At 41.4% G+C, this 12139-nt stretch overlaps 1 protein-coding gene across 1 annotated transcript; it reads right to left on the reverse strand.

Annotated features, from left to right (window-relative positions):
• Nucleotides 1–7938: 7938 nt before the first annotated feature.
• LOC148029390 (uncharacterized) lies at nt 7939–11697 on the reverse strand. The gene is made up of 6 exons (XM_087688202.1): nt 9909–11697; nt 9131–9758; nt 8890–8990; nt 8719–8808; nt 8508–8632; nt 7939–8421 (listed from the first exon to the last, which is right to left on the reverse strand). The coding sequence occupies exons 1-6, from the start codon at nt 11244–11246 to the stop codon at nt 8277–8279; spliced, it is 2427 nt and encodes an 808-aa protein (XP_087544328.1). The 5' UTR covers nt 11247–11697; the 3' UTR covers nt 7939–8276.
• Nucleotides 11698–12139: the final 442 nt, after the last annotated feature.

The raw sequence follows: 12139 nt of genomic DNA on the forward strand, positions 1-12139 counted from the left end.
TTGCAGTTATTCAGATACCACATGCATTGTTATGGCATTATTGCCTAGGCCATATGCACCACAGAGAGATGGAGATCTTGTATCGTTTAGACTTATTGTTGCCTCCTATGTCACTTACAAATCTTGATGCTTGCCGTGATTGTACTCTTGGACTTTGCAAAGCCCCCTTGGCTTATGGCAATCGTACAAGGCATGCTCCTCTATTTCTTGTCCATTGTGCAGTATATGGATCTATGCCTTCCCAGTCACTTGGTGGAGTGTCGTACTTTGTGACCTTTGTTGATCATGCTACTCACCGTGTTTGGGCTTTTCCCTTGGTGCAGATTGAGGATGCTGCAATTATACTTGACAAGTTTATGGATTCTGTTGGTAGCATGCCTAGGTGCCTACAAATGGATTATGAGAGTCATGCTTTCTCTCCCAGCTTTCGGACCTCTTGTCAATAGTATGGCATTGATTTCTTATGCCCACGGTATTATGGGATTGCTCATGGCATGTGCCTGACCTTACAAGAAAAGGTGGCTTCTATGATTACCACAGTTGGGTTGTCTTATGGCTTTTGGACTGAGGCCCTTATGATGACTGTCTATTTGGTTAACAGGACTGTAGATGTATCCTCTATGGTTATGGAGATGGTGACTTTAAGGCCTACAGATTATGGGATTTGGATGCCGAGCAAGTCATACGCAGACATCATGTTGTCTTCTATGAGACGCAGACACCTCTCAAGCCTCTTGATGAGCGTTCAGTACGCTTTATGGGCTGATTTTACAGCAGCTATAGTGCCATTAAAGCAAGTTGTTTAGTAGTCAGGGTCAGGATGTTGGTGGTCAGTTGCTAGACCCCTTGCATGCTCATGAGAGCCGTTTTCTTATAGTTTTGCAGGGGCTGGACATCTAGTCATATGTCAGTCTTCCGCTTCGCTAAGGCCACATGTAGTCTTGAGACCCCATTGGACGAGTATCCCGGATGTTGACTCTCTTTCAGTGATTGACTCTAGAGAGTTTGACTGCTCTCCGTTGTCTTGTATGCACTACGGTGATGTTGTGCATGACTCTAATGCTTTACGACCGTGCACTGATGAGTTGTGCTTGCTTCATGAGAAGCATTCTTGGATTGCTCCATTGTATGGAGCTATGTGATCACTTATCTCCTGGATGTCATGGACTTGGGGATACTTGACTCTTCTTCTGCAGAGGTTCCTGACACTTCTTGCACATCTCGCTTTCCGATTGGGTGTTGGGTGAGATGTCATGATTCCTCACCTTATCTTTTCTTTTTCTTTTCTTTGTTTTCACTCCCCAACCACATTGGCCTTTTAGTGGGAGGTTGTTGGGGTAAAAGGCCTCTGGGCTTGCCCGTGTACACCACCCATTCTTTATTCATATATAATATGATAGTGCAATAAGGATGTCAATTCAATTGGACAGCACCTACATTGTGTGTGCTCTTCTCTCCTGCATCTTCCTCTTCTCCTTCTCCACTGCCATTGCATCCCCTTTACTCAATGCAACTACAACACTACATTCAACAAGGCACATGGTTCTATTTGAAGGAGAGAAGAGAGATGCAAATAAGATCATTAAGTGCATGATTAAGGCAAGAGATAGAAGGCTAGAGGGAAGGGAGATAGAGACATTGCATTGTACCTCTATGGAGTTCATCAATAGCATAAAAATGTGAAGAAGAGCATGATTGTGCTACAAAATGAGGATGGAAATTGAATTAAGAAGCCACAAGAAGTGGCAAAGGCATGTCATAATTACTTCTCTGACTTTTATGCATGCCCATGTGTATCTAATCTAAACGCTTTCAACACTATACTATCATCAGTTGAGTAGGGTGGTTACTAAAGTAGAGAATGACAATCTCATAGCCATGTTTTCAACAAAAGAAGTTGAGAAAGCTCTCAAGAGGTTTGGGAAAAGGAAATCTGTGAATTATGATGTGATCATGGTAGAATTAATGCTACACCTCCAGGAAGAGATAGGGGACTATGTGACTAATCTCATCGACACTTGTTGGGCTAAAGGCTCCATACCACCATCTTGGTAAAAGAGAATTATAATCCTACTACCCAAGTAGCTACAATTTATTAAACTAGGGCATTGGAGACTAACTTCACTTATAAGCACAATGTATAAAATCTTAACCAAGGCCACAACCACAAGGCCACCCTTGTCATGCAAAAGTACATCATCCCAATGTAGTATGGATCTTTGACAGGTAGATCCATCTTGGACAATATACTAAATTTTATCCTTGCAATTGAGTGGGAAATTGTGTCAAGACAAAAGGCGGTCTACCTTCAACTTGACATATAAAAGGCATTCAATAAACTCAACTAGGAGTACCTTAGACATGTTGTTCTAGCCATGGGGTTCAAAGAGAAGATAGCAAGGCTTTCATATGTGTTAGCTAGGGAAGCTGAGGTACAAGTCTCTATTAATGGTATGCTAGCACAACCTTTTGAGGTCAAGAGAGAAGCAAGGCAGAGGTGCTTACTGAGCCCACTTCTGTTTACTGCCACCACACACCCGCTCTTTTGTCTAATGGATTAGTTGACTGGATTAGGGCATATAAAAGGGGTCAATATCAGAGGCATGCAACTTGTTGAGTAGGGGTTTGCAAATGATTTGCTGACAATGGTCAAGGCACACAAAAGGAACATGGACAAGGCTCTCTGGATTTTGGAATGGAATGAGAAGGCAATAGGGTTCAAAATCAATCTATAAAAGTTCTATTTGGTGAGTGTCACAAAAGAGGACCTTATGGAATCAGGTTGGCCAAGAAGGGTGGTTAATAGAGGTTTGGTCTTTTGAGACCTTAAGCTCCTAGTTGGGATTGGGGTAAGTGAAGAAGCTAAAGAGAATTGGATCTTGGATAAGCTAAGGAGCAAGATTGGCAATTGGAATCTACCCTATGGCTGCTTCATGTAAGGTTGCAGATAATGTAGATCTTTGTGTACCCAATGCTAAGGTTCTACACCTACCACTCATGAGATAGAATAGTAAACTATAGAAGGCACGGGATTCACTAGTGGCAAGTTTTATGCGGGGGAAGCAAGGTAGGTATCTAGCACTAATAGAAATGGATTGTTTGAAAAAAGAGAGGTCCGATGGGGGTTTATAGCTCCTTAATGTTAATCTAGAAGCTAATGGTTCAAGAGCTAAGCTCATGGTTAGATGTATGAAGCAAGTCACACCATGGACCACCGTATTGGTGGAAATATTGGTGCACAACAATCAGAAGTTCTGTGGGAAATGGGAACTTAACAAGGAAGATAGTTGAACACTCAAGCTATCTTTGTGGTAAAAGATAAAACGGCTAATATCAGACATGCCAGTAGCTTGGAGGAAGATTCTTATAAATATAGATGCAGAGGCCATAGGTCAAAAGGCAAACTATGATTCCAACATGTTTTGAACATTGGACCTCAAGCCTCCTCTAGCAATTGAGCTAGGGAAAAGAGGATAGCTCCTAGCTAAGAAAGTCATTTATAAATCTACCCACTAGATCAATGATTATGGGGAAGTAATGGATGTGGAGGAAGGAACAGTGACAAGGGTCTCTCTAGGGCTTTCAACTATCATGGGAACATGTAGCTAGTAGAGTGAGAAGTATGGCTAGCAAAGTTGCTTCAAAGAGTAGTCCAAGGTGCTTACACATGAGGATTGGAGGAAGAAGTATATCAAGAGGAACCATGACAATCAAGGTTAGGAAACTACTCTACATCAAGTAGAGGGAAGCTAAGAGGGTCAAAAAGTTTGGTAAGTGGAAATGAGGGAGGAGATGCTGGAAGCTATCCTAAAGAATCTTTGGAACATCAAGCTACCTTGGTAGGGTAGAATTTTTGCCTAGCGACAAGTAGTGATGGGGGGAATCATCACACCAAATAAGTTAGGTGAAAGTAGGAGCTTGGAGTATGCATCTAAATGTGGAGAATGGGAGTCAATGGCCCACCTTTTTTGGAGCGGCTACCTTCCTACCCAAGTCTAGATTTGAGTTAAACCACACTTGGGAGTTTGGTATTTGATCTAGAAATAAGATGTTTGCATGTGTATTTGAGAATGTAGGCCCATGGGCATGCTAGAGCAACTAGCCTTTCACTCCATCAGGGTTATGACTCTCAAGATCATCTACAAGTCTAGAAATCAAAGGCTTCTTGGAAACTCTTCAATAGATAGCTAGGAGTCTCAATATCATCTTGGAGTCTAGAAATCATAGGCTTTTTGGAAACTCTTCAATAGATATCTCTTTATCTAGAGTGGCCTTCAAAGCTACATTGTTTTAAGGTCTTTTATGTATTGCTAGTCTTTTGGATAAGGAGGAGCTAGCTAGGCTATTCTCCCTAATTTAATAGCTCACTCCTAATATGTAAACAATGTCATTAATACAACACTATCTATTAGCGTCTAAACACACGAGTAAACTTTTTACTTAAAAACTTGTTCAAACACACCAATAACAAGGAACTTTTTACCCCTAGTAATATCTACTTTATGGATACTTTCAAGGTTATGTATGGTTCATAAACTACTTATACATGCCACATAATATTTCAATATTTGCTCAAACTAAGGGGAAGACAAAATTATATAGAAAGAAGATGCCAAGTTTGAGAAAGAGAAAGCAAGTGAATATTTTCTAATATCAAAGGAGTACTTTGTACATTGAGAACTCCACATAAGCTTCACAATGCAAGAGAAAATGCTAGTGATGGGAACTCAATGGGACAAGTGCAATTAGTTACAAAGAAGTGGTTGATGATGGAATAGTCAATGTTCGAGTAGCAAATGGGAAAGAACTAGGTAATGAAGCATTGCATGGTTGCAAGTTGAAGGATAAGTTTGACCCTAATATATTTTCAATAACTGTAGAAGAGAAGATATTGTGGTCAAAATACAATATGAGAGCATCTCCTCAAAAGCCATGCCCATTGATTGTAGAGCCCCAATTGTCACTCAAATTGATACATTAAAGAGACACCAAAAATTGCCTCTACAACTAGAGATCAATTACTTGTTCCCTTCAACACCTCAAAATCAAACTTGAGGAAGTCTCAATTCAAATGATAAATGTCGATATAGTTACTACAATAACTACTCAAATGTTTTGCCTAATATGATAAACTCTATCAGTTCAAGGATGGACCTCCTATATGATGGTCCAATTTTGTAACTCTTTCTTACTTTTATCAATATAACTTTTTCTCCAAAAAAAAGTTTGAAGGACCCAAATATTATCCAAATGTCTCCTAATGCATCTAATCAACTTTCAAGGGCAATAAGAACTACACAGTGAAAGAAACTCGCCCAACTTCCCTCCGAACATTTACCTCATCATATGCTCAAAACAAAATTTAAGGCCCCAAATTTTATCCAACTATTTCCAAATACCTCCTATCAAATTTGAAGGTAAATAGAACTTCACGGTGGAAGAAACTAAGGCAAGCACTATGACCTAGATAAAAGATATCACAACATGAACGAATATCAACATTACTTTGTGAGACCAACAACTTCAAGCATATTGGTAATATACAATGGATCATACTTTAATGCATGGAATGGGTACTTAAGCTTGAGATTTAACTTCAATCATCATAAACAACTATATGATAAGAGGCATTCCAACAAAGAACTAACATTGATATGACAATTCAATCCCTCCATGATATGGGCTTTGGAAAAAAAAATCATTTATGTAATGGTACTCTTGGAAAATGCTTCCTTGCAAGTCTCTATCAATGGACATTTAACAAATGACACAAACGAAACAATTGACCATGACAATGACTCTCTAAAATCATTTTGGGACTGAATTCAAAAGTTTTGCCTTGCATCAAGTTCCATAGTAAACCTTGCAAAAACTAGTATCAAATCCACAATAAAGCCTCCTCCAAACTCGATTTTTAATTTGTTGGGTATCCCAATGAGTTTTATGGTCACCCAACACCAAGGATGTCAATGGATAATGGAAACATTAAGAAACAAAACTTGATTGTTGGAAAGGTTTCCAAGGAAACCTAGCAACTCACTTAGTAGTCCTTAAAGACATTCTCATTTCCCTTGTCATCTAGTCTCTCATGTTGGAGACCCCCCAAAAAGGCAATCAAGGAACTTGAAACGATATGCTCAAACTTCCTATGTGGTTCCATACCAAACAATAAAATTTTCCAAAAGTAGCCTACAGAACATGTGGGCAATCAAGGAACTTGAAACAATATGCTCAAACTTCCTATGGGGTTCCATTGAAAACAATAAAATTTTCCAAAAGTAGTCTAGAGAACATGTGTCCTCCCCAAGGCAAAGAAGGTTTAGGAATTCTAGACTTCCAAAAGTTGGCTACTAAGTTAACTCCAAATGGATAATCCGAAGCATTCAACACACCTTAGTAAAGAAAATAAATTAATAAATAAGGCATAAATCTAACTAGAATGCCAAGGATTGTTAGGTTTGCTTTTTTAGATGTGAGGACTGGGTAGTATCCTTACACATTCATTACTTGTTTTAGCTTCAAAGCTTGCCCAAGGCAAAAACACCTATCTATCATCACCACAACCTTCGATAACATTTCCACCACAATCAACTAGTCCTACCCCCCTACTAAGAGCATTTATACAACTTGGTTCCTATGTAAAAATAAAGCAACTCTTACCACAAAAACAATCTTCACACTACCATGGGCTGCCTACAACTCCATTTGGTCCAATCTATTTAGTGGAAACACTAAATGAACACCTTGAAATAAGGAGACTTTTTAAAAAAGGAATCCAATTTTTTCTAGGAAGACTTGGGGGCTTTTGACCAAAGCAACAAACTAGTTTAGAAGCTCATAAGACTAAACACAAACTTCAAAGGGATAACATCAATGTCCTCACACACAAAATCATCAAATGTAACCCCATCTTAGCAAAATCCATACATATCAAAGGGCAATTCAATATTAGGGCGATAACCTAGGACAATGGACAAACCCTTCCCCCTATGCCTAATCTCCCATCTACCAACTCTAATCTCATCAACAAACTAAGAAATGGCACATCAATTGGGACAGCGACCAATGGGAATATAGATTTGAACATACTTGGTCAACACCACCAAAAAACCCACATAGCTGTCTCATACTCCATAAAAACCCACATAGCTATGTCGCATACTCCATAAAGGATTATGAACACTAAAAAGGACCATGAAGCTTAACCTAGGAGATGATACACACCCCCTTTGTAAAGCTCAAGTTGAATCACTGGAAGAAGATTTTGTTGGGGGAGGCTAATGGCTTACCCATGAGAATCTCGACATACTTCAAGGCATAAGAAATCATGATCTAGTGTGCCAAAAATGCAGCCGCCACTGAGAGAAAGATGGACCACAACTATCACTACGATCTGGTGTGCCAAAAATGCAGCCACTACTAGGAAGAAAAAGATGCACCACGACGATCACTCCAAGGAAGCTCAAGCCCAAATTGTTGTGCTTTGAAGAACAAGACTTCACCTTCATCCTTAATACAATCAATGTTGCAGCTCAGCACTACTAAATGGCTCAGTCCAATCAACAAGGCTTTTGGTATCAAGCCACCTAAAAAATATCTAAATAATGACCACTTCATCCAGATGGGATTCTATTTCTCCATAAAGCATATGTACACTAAGCTCACCTCTGCTAGAATTGATATGACAATCAAACTGAAAACCAGAACTTCAATGTCAGCATTTTTGTTTCAGATAATGCCATTGTAAGTGTGAAATTAGAAGACCTAACCATTACTCTGTACTAGAGCAAACTTCCCTAAAAGCCTCTATGCATTGATACTTGGTGACAATCTCTGCTAGTCATGTCTCACCTGTAAAGAACCTGGCAACTCTTGAAGAGTGCAAAAATACTGCACACACAACACATTAAGCCTTCCTATCACCTCCAGCAAGAAATTCACAGTATAACAACTTTTGTAATAGCATGATACATTTGCATGCCCTACTTCTAGCCTCTTACACATCCAAGCTGTAAATTCACCCATTGTTTCCCAATGCCAGAGAAGGTTTAAGTTAGAAAGAGGCAGTGAGAAAAAAGAGCTAATAATACAAGTATTTTGCCAATACATTGAGGAAGTATCAAGCTCACTGTATAAAAGCTATAACACACAGCCATGGCACAGCTTTGCTGCACTACTGGACTTGCCAGAAATGGTACAAGAAATCTACAGATATGGCACACTGGGGATGATCTTGAGAATATGCCCTCTTATAAATGACCTCATGGGCTACACATTCAATGAGCAAATGTTGCTTCAGAAGGCTTTTGTACAGCTCGATAGCACTGCAAACTGCAAAGTGGAAGCAATGTTTTGGAGTCCCTGTATTTGTATACATTAGTACAAGAGGGTCCGGCACATTTCTCCCTTTCTTGTGGATAACTGCAGTAGATCAGCTAAAACAATTAGAACCACAGTCACAGGGGATTGACACAAGCATAGAACTACATGAGAGAGAGAGAGAAAACCTCAAAGGACCCGAGAAAATTTTGGGAAGTTCAAGGTCCTGTGAAAAGGAGACAACATTGCCATTAGGGCCTAGGACCCATCTGATGCTATTTGATGCAGGTGCCATAGCAGCAGCTTTCTTTTCCTGCCAAAAAAAAAAAAAAAAGCACGACTGTTGAGAGATGCTTTCGGCATACAAATTGGCAGCACTAGCAATTCAAGAGATTGGACCTGCTCCATCTCTTCACGTTGCTTCTGTAGCTTGCCCTCACGTTTCTTCCTCTGAGAATCCTGACACAATATTTTCTGTATGGCAACAGCCTGTATTGTGCAAAAAACAAAATGAGTTAAGCAGAACACGTGATCTTCCAGCTCACAGCTGTTTTTAAGAAAGTAAAGAACCTGAATCTCTTTGGCTGCCTTCTCCACTTGCTGTCTCCGTTTGCGAGCAGCTTCTTCCTTCTTCAGCTGACGCTCTGCAGCAGTCAGGACTTCCTTTTGCTCTGCACAACCGCAGGTACAGTGAGCTACATCAGACAGTGGAGCACCTTCCCTGAAGTCTATCCAACTTAGTTCCAAAAGGCCTTGGTTTCTGATTACCAGAGGTCCAAGGAGTGAAAACAGTAATGATCAATCTACTTACTCTTAGGAGCAGACGCTGTCAGTCCTTCAGGGAACTCTATCAAGCCTGGTCCAACATCTGCTAGACCCTCTTTACTGGACTGAAGAGCCCTTTGCCTTGCTGTTAAAGTAACTCCCATCCTGCTATCATTTGAAACTACTGTCTTTCTGTCTCCTGCCACTGCTCTCTTATTATCCAGACCAACCATATCAGTCTCCACCTTCTTTTTCCTCCTCCTCCTACCCTTGGGCTTGCCTTCATCCATTGCCTCTATATCATCATCATCCTCATCAATATCCTCATCTATAGGTTCTCCTTCCACTTCATCTTCCTCAATCCGATATAAATCTTCATCTGAATCTACTTCAATTTTTTTCTTGCGTTTCCTTTTAGGCTCAATTTCTCCATCATCATCTTCATTGTCAAAAACACGCTTCTTAGGAACCCGTGAGCTCTTTCGGACACCTTGCAATGGATAATTGGCATCCTTATTACTAGACAAAAATTGATGACTGGCCACAGCCAAATTTGTATCTTTAGCTGTATCCCTTCTGCTGTAGCTCAAATCATCAGAATAATAAGGAGCAGAACTGTCATCTTTAGACTTCACACTAGGAGTCACTTCTTTGTCATCATCATCTGAGAGGTCCTGCATAGGCATTTTTATTTCAATTTCAATAACGGCAAACAAGAGCACCAGATAAGACTTCAAGCATGACAATCCTAACCCACATCCAAGCAGAAACCATAGCAACAAGAAGCCACCTAAATCACTACTGCACATTACAAGTTCACGTACCTGTAAAATAAGACGTTGTCTCCGTTTGCTGGCTTCAAGTGCTAATTTAGAGTGCCGTTTAGTAGAAATACCAGTACTCAGAAGAGTCCGGCTTGTTCTGATGTCATGCTGATCAGTAACTTCTAATCTTTTTCTTCCATCTGAATGGATTGTATGTGTAACTCCACCAACTTTAAGCTTGAATTTAGTTAATGGGCGGCCCTCTGCACTGTTCTTTTCATTAGACTGCTCAATGCTCCTCCTCTCATTGACAACAGGACTGCTGCTTGTAGCACTTCCACTGTAAACATTACCTCCAGCTGAAGCATTCCCACTTCGTGACTCCTCTCCAATGGCACTTCCACTCTGTGAAAGACCTGCACGATTATTCCGTGGCAAGCTATGATCAGAAGACAAGCCATTTCCCTTCTGCATCCTGTAACCATTGTTTGAAAATCCACTTTGAGAAGGCTGACTGGAATGCCTCGCAACAGAATCATTACGCACAATCCCTTCCTTTGATTTCCAGGAATTGTCCCATGAGTCAGGCACTCTCCTTACCCTATCATGGTCACGGTCGCGAACATGTTCCCGGCCACCCTGGACATCATCACGAACCCTGTGAAACCTGTCCTTTGATCCATGATCACCTCTGTCCCGGTAACCACGATCTTTCCAAGAAGGATCATCTTTATCCTTTCGAACAGTATCACGAGGAGGATAGCTCACTCTATCTTGTTGCCAGGCACTCTTACTAGATGTAGATAGCTCACCTTTATCCCTGTACCCTGTATCTTTCTGCCACCTGTCAGACGGCTCTTTCTCCTTCCAGGGCCTTTCAAGCTTCTTCATCCGCTCGTACTCAGGGCTAGCCGCACTTTTAGTAGAGGTTTTATCTTGACCTCCATCAAAGTCTTTCCACGTCTTCAGAGACGGTTTGGTTGAATCTCTGTCATATGGCCTTTCATCTTCTTTTCTTCTCTCCCTTCTCTGAAACATTTTCCATTCTGTTCGATCTCTGTCACCCATTCTGGGTGTAGGGTTGTTTATTTCCTTCTGAGCCCCGTCTTCAACTGGAAGAGTCCCCTTATCTCTCTCACCAGATGTCAGTGTATGTTTCACAGTTGAGTCTTCCACTGAGTGCCTTGGGGAGTGGCCACTCTCTCCATGGACCACCTTCGAATCTTGTGAATTGCCTGAGAAAGGAGCACCGGCTTCTTGATCAAATGGCGATGCTGTCTGTGTAGCAAACCGTGGCTTCCGGCTCAAGCCAGAACGTGGCTTCCGGACTCCAGCTCCAGCTGCTACCCTGTCAAAGGGCGATCCATCCTGCGGGTTGACAATAGACAAGCCTTCCATGTCAATTACAGCGAATTCCTCAACAGAATGAAAAACAAATCTTGCAGGAAGAAAGGGAACGATGAGAAAGACCAAACAGGAAGGAGAACGATCAGGGCAAGGGGAGGCTAAGCATTAGAAAAAAAGAGGCGATCAAACAGGAAAGAAATGACTGGAAGCCGCGATAAAGATCAGAGGAAGCCATGGCAGCTGAAAGGGTGGACCAGGGAGCAGCGGCTAGGGTTTCGCATCACACACAAAGAAGCGAGATACAGCGGGAGGGGGTGTGTGCAAAATGAGTGAGCAAGAGAGGAGAGGAAAAGGTAGGCAAGCCTGAGGGGAACCCTAAGCTCTGTGTCAGAAAGAGAAGTTAGGGTTTCTAGAAGTGAGGGGGAGGCAGAAGGATAAGGCCAACTGGGCAGGGGCCAAAGGGAAGGGTAGCTGCTTTGGAAGAAAGGAAAGACATAGAAAAGGAAGAAGGAACGAACGGGGTACAAACCTGATGGCCTGATGATCCTCTCTCTCTCTCTCTCTCTCTCTCTCTCTCTCACGCGCACACACACTCTCTCTCTCGCTATGGCGACCAGCAGCTTCTCTTTACTTTCTCTTCATATTTACCTTTTTTGGTTCCACGCCTCGTCTTCTGAGTCAATGACGAGTAGCCTATATATCACCTGTGCGTCCTGACAGTAGCTTTGGCCTCAAGATTTGCTCAATGCTCTCTCTCTCTCTCTCTCTCTCTCTCTCTCTCTCTCTCTCCTGGTCGTTTCATTTCATATAATACAGTCTTCGGTTCTGAACTTCTGAGAAGCGTTGTAATTTGTGTTGGGCACTAAGTAGGCAATCCATAGATGCGGTGATTCTCTCTCTCTCTCTCTCTGTGTTTCTCTCTCATCGTTTCATTTAGTATAGAA

Source organism: Lygodium microphyllum, chromosome 11, assembly GCF_053477565.2.
Source record: "Lygodium microphyllum isolate KBCC chromosome 11, Lygodium_microphyllum_v1.1.10, whole genome shotgun sequence".
Taxonomy (NCBI): Eukaryota; Viridiplantae; Streptophyta; class Polypodiopsida; order Schizaeales; family Lygodiaceae; genus Lygodium; species Lygodium microphyllum.